At 45.9% G+C, this 16363-nt stretch overlaps 1 protein-coding gene across 18 annotated transcripts in view; it reads right to left on the bottom strand.

The window, feature by feature from the left end:
* The window catches only part of slmapa (sarcolemma associated protein a), a 169386-nt gene that overhangs the window by 98355 nt on the left and 54668 nt on the right, over positions 1 to 16363 (bottom strand). For 15 of the 18 annotated variants that reach the window (XR_006761404.1, XM_045705708.1, XM_045705712.1 and 12 more), the window contains exons 2-3: positions 15851 to 15998; positions 11304 to 11376 (exon numbers count right to left, since the gene is read on the bottom strand). Coding sequence is in view for 15 of the 18 variants with exons in the window: in XM_045705708.1 (XP_045561664.1) it covers positions 11304 to 11376; positions 15851 to 15998 (221 nt within the window). In the remaining 3 variants the exon portion in view is untranslated. Of the gene's footprint in view, positions 1 to 3301; positions 3321 to 3718; positions 4116 to 11303; positions 11377 to 15850; positions 15999 to 16363 lie in introns of those variants that run through there. The other 3 variants (XM_045705716.1, XM_045705718.1, XM_045705719.1) reach the window with 3 other exon arrangements.

The raw sequence follows: 16363 nt of genomic DNA on the forward strand, positions 1-16363 counted from the left end.
GGCAACAGGATAGGTAATAGACAGTAGTAGCAGTATACTGTAGGTAGGGGTAAAGGATAGATAATAGACAGTAACAGCAGTATACTGTAGGTAGGGGTAAAGGATAGATAATAGACATTAACAGCAGTATACTGTAGGTTGGGGTAAAGGATAGATAATAGACAGTAACAGCAGTATACTGTAGGTAGGGGTAAAGGATAGATAATAGACAGTAGCAGCAGTATACTGTAGGTAGGGGTAAAGGATAGGTAATAGACAGTAACAGCAGTATACTGTAGGTAGGGGTAAAGGATAGATAATAGACAGTAACAGCAGTATACTGTAGGTAGGGGTAAAGGATAGGTAATAGACAGTAACAGCAGTATACTGTAGGTAGGGGTAAAGGATAGATAATAGACAGTAACAGCAGTATACTGTAGGTAGGGGTAAAGGATAGATAATAGACAGTAACAGCAGTATACTGTAGGTAGGGGTAAAGGATAGATAATAGACAGTAACAGCAGTATACTGTAGGTAGGGGTAAAGGATAGATAATAGACAGTAACAGCAGTATACTGTAGGTAGGGGTAAAGGATAGATAATAGACAGTAACAGCAGTATACTGTAGGTAGGGGTAAAGGATAGATAATAGACAGCAACAGCAGTATACTGTAGGTAGGGGTAAAGGATAGATAATAGACAGCAACAGCAGTATACTGTAGGTAGGGGTAAAGCAGCGTGTGTGTATGTGTGAGTAAAGAGCATTGTATGTATATATGTATATATATATACACACATATATATAAACACATACATATACACACAATGCTCTTTACTCACACAACACACACACACACACACACACACACACATACACACATACACACATACATATATGAGAGAGTGAGTGCAAGGGAGTTAATAAAAAAAGTAAAGAGTAAATGCAGGTAGTCTGGGTCCATTTAGTAGCCTTATGGCTTGGGGATAGCTGTTCAGGGTCCCGGTTTGTTATCATTTAATTACCATAGTGAATTATCGTTTTGTTTGTTAATGTGTATATTAATCCCATAAGGGATGGGTTGCCAATTGGCTATTTGACACAATTTAGATTTTTTTATTAATTCGGTACTGCTTACCGCTTGCCGTGTGGAAGCAGAGAGAACAGTCTGACAATATTTTGTCCCTTCCTCTGACGCCGCCTGGTATAGAGGTCCTGGACGGCAGGAATCTCAGCCCCAGTGACGTACTGGGGCAGTACTCCCCCACCCACTCTTGAAGCTCTCAACCCGCTCCGCTAAAGCCTCATCAATGTGGATGGGGGAGTGCTTGCCCTTCCGTTTCCTGTGGTCCACCATCATCTCCTTTGTCTTGCTGATATTAAGGGAGAAGTTGGTCCAGCACCAGTATACTGTTGGTAGGGGTAAAGTGACTAGACAACAGAATAGATAATGCCAGGTCTCGAACCTCCCTGTAGGCTGTCTGATGGCCGGTGATCATTCCTACCACCATTATGTCAAACTTGATGTTGGAGTCCTGCGCAGCCACGCAGTCGTGGGTGAACAGGGAGTACAGGAGGGGACTAAGCACACACCCCTGAGGGGCCCCCGTGTTGAGGATGAGCATTGCGGATGCATTGTTGCCTACCATTACCACCTGGGGGTGGCACGTCAGGAAGCCCAGGATCCAGTTGCAGAGGGAGGTGTTTAGTCCCAGGGTCCTGAGCTGGGTGATTAACTTGGAGGGCTCTATGGTGTTGAATGCTGAGCTGTAGTCAATGAACAGCATTCTCATTTTCTCCCTCTTGTCCAGGTCGGAGAGGGCAGTGTGGAGTTCAATAAATATTGGGTCATCTGTGGATCTGTTCGGACGGTAGGTGAATTGGAGTAGGTCCAGGGTGTCTGGGATGATGGTGTTGATGTGAGCAATGGCCAGCCTTTTAAAAGCATTTCATGGAGCGAAATCAGTCGTCCGTAACAGCTGGTACTCTCATGCATGGTTCAGTGTTGCTTGCCTCTTGGTAGGCTCGCGTCGCTCGGCAGATCCTTTCGCAATCCGTTATAGTTTGCGAGAACTGCCACACCCGTTGGACGTCAGAGTCGGTGTAGTAGGGTTCAACGTTGGTCCTGTATTGACGCGTCGACCTTGACGGCTCGGCGGAAGTCGTAGCGGGATTTCTTATAAGCGTCCAGATTAGTGTCCCGCGACTTGAAAGCGGCAACTCGATCCTTCATGGCATGTACTTACGGTCACTGGTGGGGACGTTGTCGATAGAATTACTTCTTTTTTTTTGTGCCTGCTGAATACTACCCACCTAGTTCTGTACTGAAACTCAGGAGGAACGAGCCACGAGCTAAGAACCAGGAAACACTGATTTAGACTGCTAGAACATATTGTATGACAGTACACACACACACACACAAAGAGTTTAAAATGGGAATGATTTGATATTGATTCGTCTCCAGTAACTGAGTACTGATGTTCAACCTTTGACTAGTTTAAGTGCCAGTATCAAACGTCTGCCAGTGTTGAACGTTAAAAAGTTGGCCTCCAGACTTGGCCGGGGACACACTGATAATGTCTGTGACACTGTGTGATTGTATATCAGCTGATGTGACATCTTTCCGGCTGTTTAGAGAACATTTGGTGCCGTCTGATTTAATATATATACACAATGCCTTGTCAGAGAACACACCTATTAGACATTTTCTCTGCTTCTGTGCTGAGACGAGTCTCCCTGTTGCAACTTGTAATTAAAACTAAATGATTTATGATAGACTATTATTTGTTCACCTGAAAATCTCCTTTACAGACCCTATAACATTTTGAGTGTTTCACTAGCTCCATGGCAACACAGAACACTTCCTCCTCATTTTCTAGATCAAATCAAGTTCATGATTTGCATGAATAAAATATAGTGACTGGCAAGTGGCACAAACAATGAAACCTCTAAAAGAAAAAAAAAAAAACGTTAAAGTTTCCATTATGACCCCGTTATAGAATCACAACTGTAGACATGATCTTCATCTGTTTATGAAGCTCATCTTTCCAGATGCTTTTTACGCCTGATATTTCTATAACTCCACTGTAAAACAGGTGTTTACCTTCGTGATAATCTACAAGTTAAAACAGGATTGATTTTGCTCCTTTAAATCCCTTTATTTTTTTAATTTTATTAATAAGAAGAATTCTGTCAAAAAGGAAGAAAAAAAATTGTTGTGGAAGCTCAACTTTCCCCTCCCTATCCTGCCAACAATTGGTTGACCTTTACATTGCATGGGCATCTCACGCTATTAAACTAGCCCTGTGCCCGAGTCCAACTTACCTGTCCTCTTACCGCTGTTGTGCTATACTCCACAGCGTGCTAACAGGGTTTCATTCCTGTTCTAGCTGGGTTGTACCGGTGTTGGCACAGAGTCAAAACAGACATGACCTAACACTACCCTCCAGTGTGCTAGTAGGTTTCATTCCTGTTCTAGCTGGGTTGTACCGGTGTTGGCACAGAGTCAAAACAGACATGACAAAACCTACAAGCTTCATTGTGATAAGAGTGACTCTGCTGTAGTCTACTGCTCTACTTTACAGTCTACTACTATGCTGCTGGGAAAAAAACAGTATCAGGACTTCCTTCCTAGTCATTTCAGCCACACTTATCTGTCTCAAACTTAACCTACACATGAACAAAAAGGTATTGACTTGCAAGCACTGACACACACACACACACAGACATACGTCAGGTTACCTGATAAGCACTTGGCTTCACACTCAACCAGGTAAACTCCAACCACAATAAGTAGACAGATGGTCTGAGACTAGTCAGTAATATCCCTGTTGGTTGATCAGATGAGGACCTTCAGTTCAGCCACCTCCCTTCTCTCATAGCAAGATAAACTACTTCTGTATTTTCAAACCAGCCTGTCACAATCACTCACTCACACACACAGCAAAGCACTGCAGGAACAACCTCCCCACTGTACCTGCCCCTCCCAGGTGGGAGAGTCAAAGAGCGCCCATACACGGATTGTCCCTCAGCTAACTGCATATGATAAGGACGTATCCCTTGTGATATTCATAAAGAGAGAGAGAGACAGAGAGACACAGAGAGAGAGAGAGAGACACAGAGAGAGAGAGAGAGAGAGAGAGAGAGAGAGAGAGAGAGAGAGAGAGAGAGAGAGAGAGAGAGAGAGAGAGAGAACATAAAACTGGAGCAGGACAATAGCAATTTGGACCTGTGTGTCTGTATGGTCTTGTGTCCCACAAAACACCGCGGTTACATAAACCAGTACAGCAGGGTTCTCTACAGGTGAACAACGGGACACAGGTTGGACGGCATTCCATTTCACATGACTCAACAAAAAAAACGATAAAACCTGTGACAGGTGAGTCCCATAGAAACAGAGCATCCTCACAACAGAAATATATTTTCAGACGAACGCACAAGCCTGCACAACAATCCAGAATTAAAAAGTGATTTAGAGCTTTTGTAAAAATTTCAGGACAGTAGTTTTTTTAAAGAGTGCTCACATGCCAAAATGGGTATGAAAAATGGTGTACTGTCATCCATGATGTATCTTACGTCCTGTTAAGCAACAGCCTGATTCTAAAATTGAGAAACACAACTTAATCTATCTACACACCCCATAATGACGATGCAAAAACAGGTTTAGACATTTTTGAAAAATTTATTTTTAAAAAAGATAAAGAAATACCTTATTTACATACAGTTGAAGTCGGAGGTTTACAAACACTTAGGTTGGAGTCATTAAAAAAAATACAAAAAATTCAAACCACTCCACAAATTTCTTGTGAACAAACTATAGTTATGCAAGTCGGTTAGGACATCTACTTTGTGCATGACACAAGTAATTTTTCCAACAATTGTTTACAGACAGATTATTTCACTTATAATTCACTGTATCACAATTCCAGTGGGTCAGAAGTTTACATACACTAAGTTGACTGTGCCTTTAAACAGCTTGGAAAATTCCAGAAAATGATGTCATGGCTTTAGAAGCTTCTGATAGGCTAATTGACATAATTTGAGTCAATTGGAGGTGTTGTGCCTCAGTGCCTCTTTGCTTGACATCATGGGAAAATCAAAAGAAATCAGCCAAGACTTCAGAAAAAATATTGTAGACCTGCACAAGTCTGGTTCATCCTTGGGAGCAATTTCCAAACACCTGAAGGTACCACATTCATCTGTACAAACAATAGTACGCAAGTATTAACACCATGGGACCACGCAGCCGTCATACCGCTCAGGAAGGAGACGATACGTTAATCTCCTAGAGATGAACGTACTTCGGTGTGAAAAGTGCAAATCAATCCCAGAACAACAGCAAAGGACCTCGTGAAGATCCTGGAGGAAACAGGTACAAAAGTATCTATATCCACAGTAAAACGAGTCCTATATCGACACAACCTGAAAGGCCGCTCAGCAAGGAAGAAGCCACTGCTCCAAAACCACCATAAAAAAGCCAGACTACGGTTTGCAACTGCACATGGGGACAAAGATCGTACTTTTTGGAGAAATGTCCTCTGGTCTGATGAAACAAAAATAGAACTGTTTGGCCATAATGACCATCATTATGTTTGGAGGAAAAAGGGAGAGGCTTGCAAGCCGAAGAACACCATCCCTACCGTGAAGCACGGGGGTGGCAGCATAATGTTGTGGGGGTGCTTTGCTGCAGGAGGGACTGGTGCGCTTCACAAAATAAATGGCATCATGAGGAAAGAAAATTATGTGGATATATTGAAGCAACATCTCAAGACATCAGTCAGGAAGTTAAAGCTTGGTCAAAAATGAGTCTTCCAAATGGACAATGACTCCAAGCATACTTCCAAAGTTGTGGCAAAATGGCTTCAGGACAACAAAGTCAAGATATTGGAGTGGCCATCACAAAGCCCTGACCTCAATCCTATAGAATATCTGTGGGCAGAACTGAAAAAGCGTGTGCGAGCAAGGAGGCCTACAAACCTGACTCAGTTACACCAGCTCTGTCAGGAGGAAGGGTCCAAAATTCACCCAACTTATTGTGGGAAGCTTGTGGAAGGCTACCCGAAACGTTTGACCCAAGTTGAACACTTTAAAGGCAATGCTACCAAATACTAATTGAGTGCATGTACACTTCTGACCCACTGGGAAAGTGATGAAAGAAATAAAAGCTGAAATAAATCATTCTCTCTACTATTATTCTGACAATTCACATTATTCAAATAAAGTGGTGATCCTAACTGACCTAAGACAGGGAATTTTTACTAGGATTAAAATGTTAGGAATTGTGAAAAACTGTGTTTAAATGTATTTGGCTAAGGTGTATGTAAACTTCCGACTACAATTGTAAGTATTCAGGCCCTTTGCTATGAGACTCAAAATTGAGCTCCTCATCCTGTTTTCATTGATCGTCCTTGAGATGTTTCTACAACTTGATTGGAGTCCACCTGTGGTAAATTCAATTGATTGGACACACACCTGTCAATATAAAGGTCCCACAGTTGACAGTGCATGTCAGAGCAAAAACCAAACCATGAGGTTGAAGGAATAGTCCGTAGAGCTCCGAGACAGGATTGTGTCGAGGCAAAGATCTGGGGAAGGGTACCAAAACATTTCTGCAGCATTGAAGGTCCCCAAGAACACAGTGGCCTCCGTCATTCTGAAATGGAAGAAGTTTGGAACTACCAAGACTCTTCCTAGCTGGCCGCCCGGCCAAGCTGAGCAATCGGGGGAGAAGGGCCTTGGTCAGGGAGGTGACCAAGAATACCCCACACCAATCAAGCCTTCATGGTAGCGTGGCCCGACAAAAGCCACGACAGCAGCTTGGAGTTTGCCAAAAGGCACCTAAAGGACAATGACCATGAGAAACAAGATTCTCTGGTCTGATAAAACCAAGATTGAACTCTTTAGCCTGAATGCCAAGCGTCACATCTGGAGGAAACCTGGCACCATCCCTACGGTGAAGCATGGTGGTGGCAGCATCACACTGTGGGGATGTTTTTCAGTGGCAAGGACTGGGAGACAAGTCAGGATCGAGTGAAAGATGAGCGGAGCAAAGTGATGAAAACCTCCAGAGCGCACAGGACGGGAGAGAGCGTGAGAGGTTTAGGGTTAGGAGCTTGGGTTAGGTTTTTTGGGTTACGGTTAGGGTAAGAGTACAGGTTACGGTTAGGTTTAGGGAAAATAGGATTTTGAATGAGACTGAATTGTGTGTCCCCACAAGGTTAGCTGTACAAGACTGTGTGTTAGTGTTAGAGGTCGCATTGTGAAGTCCACACATTGCCTTTTAAAATAGTGGTGTCTGAGCTGAGTGCCAACAGAGAAAAGGGGAGAGAGAGAGAGAGAGAGAGAGAGAGAGAGAGAGAGAGCGATATGAGGTCAGGGGTCAACAGCAACAGCAGAGGGAGTGAGAGAGAGATAGGGGGGCAGGGGTCAACAGCAACAACAGAGGGAGGGAGAGAGAGAGAGAGAGCGATAGGAGGGCAGGGGTCAACAGCAATAACAGAGGGAGGGAGAGAGAGAGAGAGAAAGAGCGATAGGAGGTCAGGGGTCAAGAGCAACAACAGAGGGAGGGAGAGAGAGCGATACGAGGTCAGGGGTCAACAGCGACAGCCAGTTAGAGACGGCCGTTAGACCTGACGTGTTTCTACACATGAGCTCAGCTAGCCAACGCCGCCATGACATCGCCTACAAGTTTCTATTGGAGGAGAAGCAGTTTCTTCATGCGGTACGGTATCTGCCAACAATGTCTCTTTGAGTTTGCTTCCGCTGCTAGCAAACGTTGAAAAGCAACCTAGCTTGTAAATGGACAAGAAACACCCAGGACAAAAAAAATCTCACTCCTAGACTTAAGAGTAAATTAAAGTAAACTTTTATGCCTGTGCACTTTGCTTCTAAAATCAAATCTTTCAGCGATTCACTCACAGCCCGGCAGTGCTGTTTTGCGTGAGGTGAAATAGCTGTAACTTTAGGATTCAGATATCTTTGTGAATTACCAGATAACAGCAGAAATACTTGACAGCTACTGCAGGATTTATGCTACTATAAAAAAATCACAAAAAGGGCCATACTTGACTCTTTAATGCCAGCAGCATACCACCCTGCATCCCACTGCTGGCGTACCTCTGAAGCTAAGCAGGGTTGGTCCCTGGATGGGAGACCAGATGCGGCAGGAAGTGGTGCTGGAGGGCTAAGCAGTGGTGACCAGTCATATTTTTTTTTGTGTGTCACAAAAAAAGAATAATAATAGTAATAAGAGTTAATAAAGCAGCATACAAACACGGTCTCTTTACTGTTTTCTTGAGTAAAGCAGCTCCAAAATACAGGTGTTTCAGCCTAGCTCAGTGCTTTCTGTGGTGGAGGGGCAGCCAGAGGAATATACAGGTGTTTCAGCCTAGCTCAGTGCTTTCTGTGGTGGAGGGGCAGCCAGAGGAATATACAGGTGTTTCAGCCCAGCTCAGTGCTTTCTGTGGTGGAGGGGCAGCCAGAGGAATATACAGGTGTTTCAGCCCAGCTCAGTGCTTTCTGTGGTGGAGGGGCAGCCAGAGGAATATACAGGTGTTTCAGCCCAGCTCAGTGCTTTCTGTGGTGGAGGGACAGCCAGAGGAATATACAGGTGTTTCAGCCCAGCTCAGTGCTTTCTGTGGTGGAGGGGCAGCCAGAGGAATATACAGGTGTTTCAGCCCAGCTCAGTGCTTTCTGTGGTGGTGGGGCAGCCAGAGGAATATACAGGTGTTTCAGCCCAGCTCAGTGCTTTCTGTGGTGGTGGGGCAGCCAGAGGAATATACAGGTGTTTCAGCCCAGCTCAGTGCTTTCTGTGGTGGAGGGACAGCCAAAGGAATATACAGGTGTTTCAGCCTAGCTCAGTGCTTTCTGTGGTGGAGGGGCAGCCAGAGGAATATACAGGTGTTTCAGCCTAGCTCAGTGCTTTCTGTGGTGGAGGGGCAGCCAGAGGAATATACAGGTGTTTCAGCCTAGCTCAGTGCTTTCTGTGGTGGAGGGGCAGCCAGAGGAATATACAGGTGTTTCAGCCCAGCTCAGTGCTTTCTGTGGTGGTGGGGCAGCCAGAGGAATATACAGGTGTTTCAGCCCAGCTCAGTGCTTTCTGTGGTGGTGGGGCAGCCAGAGGAATATACAGGTGTTTCAGCCCAGCTCAGTGCTTTCTGTGGTGGAGGGGCAGCCAGAGGAATATACAGGTGTTTCAGCCCAGCTCAGTGCTTTCTGTGGTGGAGGGTCAGCCGGTGGAAAATACAGAGTGTAGGGATTGGTAATGTTCTCTAGTTGCGCCGTGATTGGCTCAGTGTTCTGTCACTCATGGGGACACTACGTCACCGCCAAATCTAAGAGTAGAGCTCGAAAATTCTAGCCCCTTGGGTGCTGCTATAGAATTACATTAGAAGTGCCCATCCAAGAAAGCCATTGGCCACAGATAAAATTATGTCAAATCACGTTACATCTACAGTAGCTTTGATTGGACTGATCATGTCAACATCCTACTTTCAAAATCTTAGTAGTCATCATCATGAATGAAGTCGACAACCTACTGACTAATCCTTTTTAATCCTTGTCATATAAAGAGAAATTATAGATAAAACGTATCGGTGCTAATCGGTCATAAACATTACACAACAAGTTGGAAATTGCAAATTCAACAATGAGTGGTCTGGAAGGAATGAGTGGTCTGGAAGGAATCAGTGGCTAACTGCAAGCATTGTAAAGCAAATCACTAGCTTGCTATTCAGTGGATTGGCTGTGTGGTCCAAGTCTGGGTTAAAGGGTGTCTTTTCCAAGCTTAAAATCATAAACATTCAACATTGGCCAAGCTGTCAATCCAGCATGACTTCTGCCGCTTTCAAAACAGGGAATATACACGTTTTGAACGGTCATTCAACTCGGAATTCCAAGTTGGGAAACTCGGGTCGCTCCGACCTGAAGATCACTGACTTCCTGATTCAACCGTGTTCCCCCCCCCCCCCCTGAGTTCACAGTTGTCTTGAAAGCACCATAAATCCAGAGAATACCAGACTTTGATGACAAAAGTTATGACAAAATTATTAGCCCACGAAGGACCACCACAACACCTTCCTGTTCCAAGTGAGCACAGCACAACAAGGTGAGTCCAAAAATATATTGTCTGCTGCTGCATAAATGGTGTAATATACCAGGGAGATAGTATTACTTTCTTAGCTACAGTATACATAAGTGTATGTTGTGTAGTAAGCTGTTAGTAGCCCATGTGCCTCACCCTAATAATGTGCTCTATTTACCACTCTTCATTTCACCTACTGTTCTGACTTAGTGGTGAACATGTAGCCTATAACCTGTTATAGAGAAATATAATTGTCTATTTATATGCCCCCGTTATTTATCCTATGGTTCTGACTTGGTGTACAGCAGGGCAGTCCAACCCTCTTCCTGGAGATCTACCTTCCTGTAGGTTTACAGTCCAACCCTCTTCCTGGAGATCTACCGTCCTGTAGGTTTACAGTCCAACCCTCTTCCTGGAGATCTACCTTCCTGTAGGTTATCAGTCCAACCCTAATTTAGCATATCTGATTCAGCTAGTTAAGGTCTTGTAGAGCAGCTTATAAGTAGAATCAGGTGTGTTAAATTAGGGTTGGACTGAAAACCTACAGGAAGGTAGATCTCCAGGAAGAGGGTTGGACTGTAAACCTACAGGACGGTAGATCTCCAGGAAGAGGGTTGGACTGTAAACCTACAGGACAGTAGATCTCCAGGAAGAGGGTTGGACTGTAAACCTACAGGACGGTAGATCTCCAGTAAGAGGGTTGTGCAGCCCTGGTGTACAGGGAGAATACTGTAAAAAAAAAAGTCTCATGTTCTGGAATTCTGTCGCTGTACATTTCAAAAGTACTGATCAAATAGTCATACTGACTACGTCCGTCCTCGCTCGCTCATTAATATCTTAATCGAAATTACGGACTGCCTCACGCCACAGCTTGTTCATCTCAAATGTCAGTAGAAACCACATTTGTTTAAGCACACAGATGGGCTCTGAGAGGAGACGCTGAAAACAGATGGGGGCTGAGCAGCTGTCTCAGTTGCCTCAGTCATCCCCCAACCACCTCTCCTCCTCCCTCCATCTTATACAGCTAGCGGCCCCGTCGCCGGTCCCCTAGCGGCCCCCCCGGTTCCCTAGCCCCCCCGGTCCCCTAGCGCCCCCCCGCCGGTCCCCTAGCGACCCCCCCCGGTTCCCTAGCGACCCCGTCGCTGCTCGTTGGTAACAGTTGAATGGGAATGCCAGAGTGCAGAACTAAATCGGCTACATATTAGTACTACTTGCAAGTATTTAACTAAACGCTCTACTACTTACTCTGATCGTCGTCGAGCCTCCATGCCGTCAGGTAGAAACAGCTTGATTGTAGACACTATGCAGCCATGAGTGACTGGAACACACAGGACAGGCTATATTAACATCACCATCCAAATCCTATATAAACAATGACCAACCGTAAAGATTCACTGATAAGGCTCCGGAAAAAAAAGACCGAAGATACATGTACAAGTTGCATTCTCCCACAGTCTCTAAAGCAGGGTAAACATCGGTATAATACAGGCAGGCCAACACACCCAGTAGGTCCAGTCTAATACAGCAGGTCCAGTCTAATACAGGCAGGCCAACACACCCAGTAGGTCCAGTCTAATACAGCAGGTCCAGTCTAATACAGGCAGGCCAACACACCCAGTAGGTCCAGTCTAATACAGCAGGTCCAGTCTAATACAGGCAGGCCAACACACCCAGTAGGTCCAGTCTAATACAGCAGGTCCAGTCTAATACAGGCAGGCCAAACACACAGCAGGTCCAGTTTAATACAGCAGGTCCAGTCTAATACAGGCAGGCCAAACACACAGCAGGTCCAGTCTAATACAGCAGGTCCAGTCTAATACAGGCAGGCCAAACACACACAGCAGGTCCAGTCTAATACAGGCAGGCCAAACACACAGCAGGTCCAGTCTAATACAGGCAGGCCAAACACACAGCAGGTCCAGTCTAATACAGGCAGGCCAAACACACAGCAGGTCCAGTCTAATACAGCAGGTCCAGTCTAATACAGGCAGGCCAAACACACAGCAGGTCCAGTCTAATACAGCAGGTCCAGTCTAATACAGGCAGGCCAAACACACAGCAGGTCCAGTCTAATACAGCAGGTCCAGTCTAATACAGGCAGGCCAAACACACAGCAGGTCCAGTCTAATACAGCAGGTCCAGTCTAATACAGGCAGGCCAAACACACACAGCAGGTCCAGTCTAATACAGGCAGACCAACCACACAGCAGGTCCAGTCTAATACAGCAGGTCCAGTCTAATACAGGCAGGCCAAACACACAGCAGGTCCAGTCTAATACAGCAGGTCCAGTCTAATACAGGCAGGCCAAACACACACAGCAGGTCCAGTCTAATACAGGCAGGCCAAACACACAGCAGGTCCAGTCTAATACAGGCAGGCCAAACACACAGCAGGTCCAGTCTAATACAGGCAGGCCAAACACACAGCAGGTCCAGTCTAATACAGCAGGTCCAGTCTAATACAGGCAGGCCAAACACACAGCAGGTCCAGTCTAATACAGCAGGTCCAGTCTAATACAGGCAGGCCAAACACACAGCAGGTCCAGTCTAATACAGCAGGTCCAGTCTAATACAGGCAGGCCAAACACACAGCAGGTCCAGTCTAATACAGCAGGTCCAGTCTAATACAGGCAGGCCAAACACACACAGCAGGTCCAGTCTAATACAGGCAGACCAACCACACAGCAGGTCCAGTCTAATACAGCAGGTCCAGTCTAATACAGCAGGTCCAGTCTAATACAGGCAGGCCAACCACACAGCAGGTCCAGTCTAATACAGCAGGTCGTCTAATACAGGCAGGCCAAACACACAGCAGGTCCAGTCTAATACAGCAGGTCCAGTCTAATACAGGCAGGCCAAACACACAGCAGGTCCAGTCTAATACAGCAGGTCCAGTCTAATACAGGCAGGCCAAACACACAGCAGGTCCAGTCTAATACAGCAGGTCCAGTCTAATACAGGCAGGCCAAACACACAGCAGGTCCAGTCTAATACAGGCAGGCCAACCACACAGCAGGTCCAGTCTAATACAGCAGGTCCAGTCTAATACAGGCAGGCCAACCACACAGCAGGTCCAGTCTAATACAGGCAGGCCAACCACACAGCAGGTCCAGTCTAATACAGCAGGTCCAGTCTAATACAGGCAGGCCAACCACACAGCAGGTCCAGTCTAATACAGGCAGGCCAAACACACACAGCAGGTCCAGTCTAATACAGCAGGTCCAGTCTAATACAGGCAGGCCAAACACACAGCAGGTCCAGTCTAATACAGCAGGTCCAGTCTAATACAGGCAGGCCAAACACACAGCAGGTCCAGTCTAATACAGCAGGTCCAGTCTAATACAGGCAGGCCAAACACACAGCAGGTCCAGTCTAATACAGCAGGTCCAGTCTAATACAGGCAGGCCAAACACACACAGCAGGTCCAGTCTAATACAGGCAGACCAACCACACAGCAGGTCCAGTCTAATACAGCAGGTCCAGTCTAATACAGGCAGGCCAAACACACAGCAGGTCCAGTCTAATACAGCAGGTCCAGTCTAATACAGGCAGGCCAAACACACACAGCAGGTCCAGTCTAATACAGGCAGGCCAAACACACAGCAGGTCCAGTCTAATACAGGCAGGCCAAACACACAGCAGGTCCAGTCTAATACAGGCAGGCCAAACACACAGCAGGTCCAGTCTAATACAGCAGGTCCAGTCTAATACAGGCAGGCCAAACACACAGCAGGTCCAGTCTAATACAGCAGGTCCAGTCTAATACAGGCAGGCCAAACACACAGCAGGTCCAGTCTAATACAGCAGGTCCAGTCTAATACAGGCAGGCCAAACACACAGCAGGTCCAGTCTAATACAGCAGGTCCAGTCTAATACAGGCAGGCCAAACACACACAGCAGGTCCAGTCTAATACAGGCAGACCAACCACACAGCAGGTCCAGTCTAATACAGCAGGTCCAGTCTAATACAGCAGGTCCAGTCTAATACAGGCAGGCCAACCACACAGCAGGTCCAGTCTAATACAGCAGGTCGTCTAATACAGGCAGGCCAAACACACAGCAGGTCCAGTCTAATACAGCAGGTCCAGTCTAATACAGGCAGGCCAAACACACAGCAGGTCCAGTCTAATACAGCAGGTCCAGTCTAATACAGGCAGGCCAAACACACAGCAGGTCCAGTCTAATACAGCAGGTCCAGTCTAATACAGGCAGGCCAAACACACAGCAGGTCCAGTCTAATACAGGCAGGCCAACCACACAGCAGGTCCAGTCTAATACAGCAGGTCCAGTCTAATACAGGCAGGCCAACCACACAGCAGGTCCAGTCTAATACAGGCAGGCCAACCACACAGCAGGTCCAGTCTAATACAGCAGGTCCAGTCTAATACAGGCAGGCCAACCACACAGCAGGTCCAGTCTAATACAGGCAGGCCAAACACACACAGCAGGTCCAGTCTAATACAGGCAGGCCAAACACACAACAGGTCCAGTCTAATAAAGCAGGTCCAGTCTAATACAGGCAGGCCAAACACACACAGCAGGTCCAGTCTAATACAGGCAGGCCAAACACACAGCAGGTCCAGTCTAATACAGGCAGGCCAAACACACAGCAGGTCCAGTCTAATACAGGCAGGCCAAACACACAGCAGGTCCAGTCTAATACAGCAGGTCCAGTCTAATACAGGCAGGCCAAACACACAGCAGGTCCAGTCTAATACAGCAGGTCCAGTCTAATACAGGCAGGCCAAACACACAGCAGGTCCAGTCTAATACAGCAGGTCCAGTCTAATACAGGCAGGCCAAACACACACAGCAGGTCCAGTCTAATACAGGCAGACCAACCACACAGCAGGTCCAGTCTAATACAGCAGGTCCAGTCTAATACAGGCAGGCCAAACACACAGCAGGTCCAGTCTAATACAGGCAGGCCAAACACACAGCAGGTCCAGTCTAATACAGCAGGTCCAGTCTAATACAGGCAGGCCAAACACACAGCAGGTCCAGTCTAATACAGCAGGTCCAGTCTAATACAGGCAGGCCAAACACACACAGCAGGTCCAGTCTAACAAGACCATTTGAAATGCGGCAATTAAGATAAGAATTTTGATTAAAGTGTGCATAGGCTCTACTTTTAGTGAAATAGCCTGAATAGTTTCTCAGCTCAGATTTACTCGAGGCTTAAGCCCAGAACTCAGCGTAGGCATATCCTATAAGGCCTAGTGAGTCTATTTTGTAAATATGATTTTTTTTTAATGTATTTCCATGGGTTCTCAGTGCGGACCGAACCAAGGTCCCCGCACCAATACATGTACAGTTACACCCCTATGGCCTGGTTTCTACCATATGTTAAAACCAGTTATTTCCTTTTTGTTTATTTAAAATCAGTGAAGGGATATGAGGAAGTGTAGACGTTAGGAGGAAGGAGAGATAATTGGGACGTAGCCCTTATGGTTGTGTAGGCCCCTACATGTACCATAGTGGTGGATGTATTTCCCAGAATGCCCCCCATTTAACACAACTGAGGGCTTTAATAAGACTAGACACCAGAGTAACCCTCTGGTAGACACGATAGAAACGTAAAACAGAAGTTTTATTCCCAATAATGTGTCTCTCTAACTCGAACCGTTTACGATAATATTCACTATGACCCAAATCACTGAAAGACTGTCAGAAACACGGCGGTTTCCCCTCTACAACTCTGATGTGTACTACCCATACACTTTTGTTTACCATACACTTGACATCGTTGTGTGTGTGTGTGTGTGTGTGTGTGTGTGTGTGTGTGTGTGTACCTTTGCGCGTGTTCTCCGTGACGTCAACCCCAAACTGGATGGTGTCACCAGAGAGGACCTCGCAGGGGGGGCTCTCCTCGGACCCCCGGCTCAGACGCTGGCTGTTGATGAACGTCCCGTTACTGCTTTTAGTGTCCTGGAGGTAGAACTGTAGGAAACACAAGAAATACAACAAAAAAAAGTGACTCTATAGTCGTAAATACTATAGTAACCACAGGGAAATACAACATGATATATACAAAGTAATAGGTGGAACGAAGCACCTATTTCAAAACAAACCGTTCAGTACAAGGAATCCGAATGAATACTAAAAATGTATATACAGTACCAGTCAAAAGTTTGGACACACCTACTCATTCAAGGGTTTTTCTTTATTTTTACTATTTTCTACATTGTAGAATAATAGTGAAGACATCAAAACTATGAAATAACATATGGAATAATGTATTAACCAACAAAAAAAAAAGTGTTCAACAAATCAATATATTTTACATTCTTCCAAGTAGCCACCCT

The sequence above is a fragment of the Salmo salar genome, chromosome ssa22, assembly GCF_905237065.1.
Source record: "Salmo salar chromosome ssa22, Ssal_v3.1, whole genome shotgun sequence".
In the NCBI taxonomy this organism is placed as follows: Eukaryota; Metazoa; Chordata; class Actinopteri; order Salmoniformes; family Salmonidae; genus Salmo; species Salmo salar.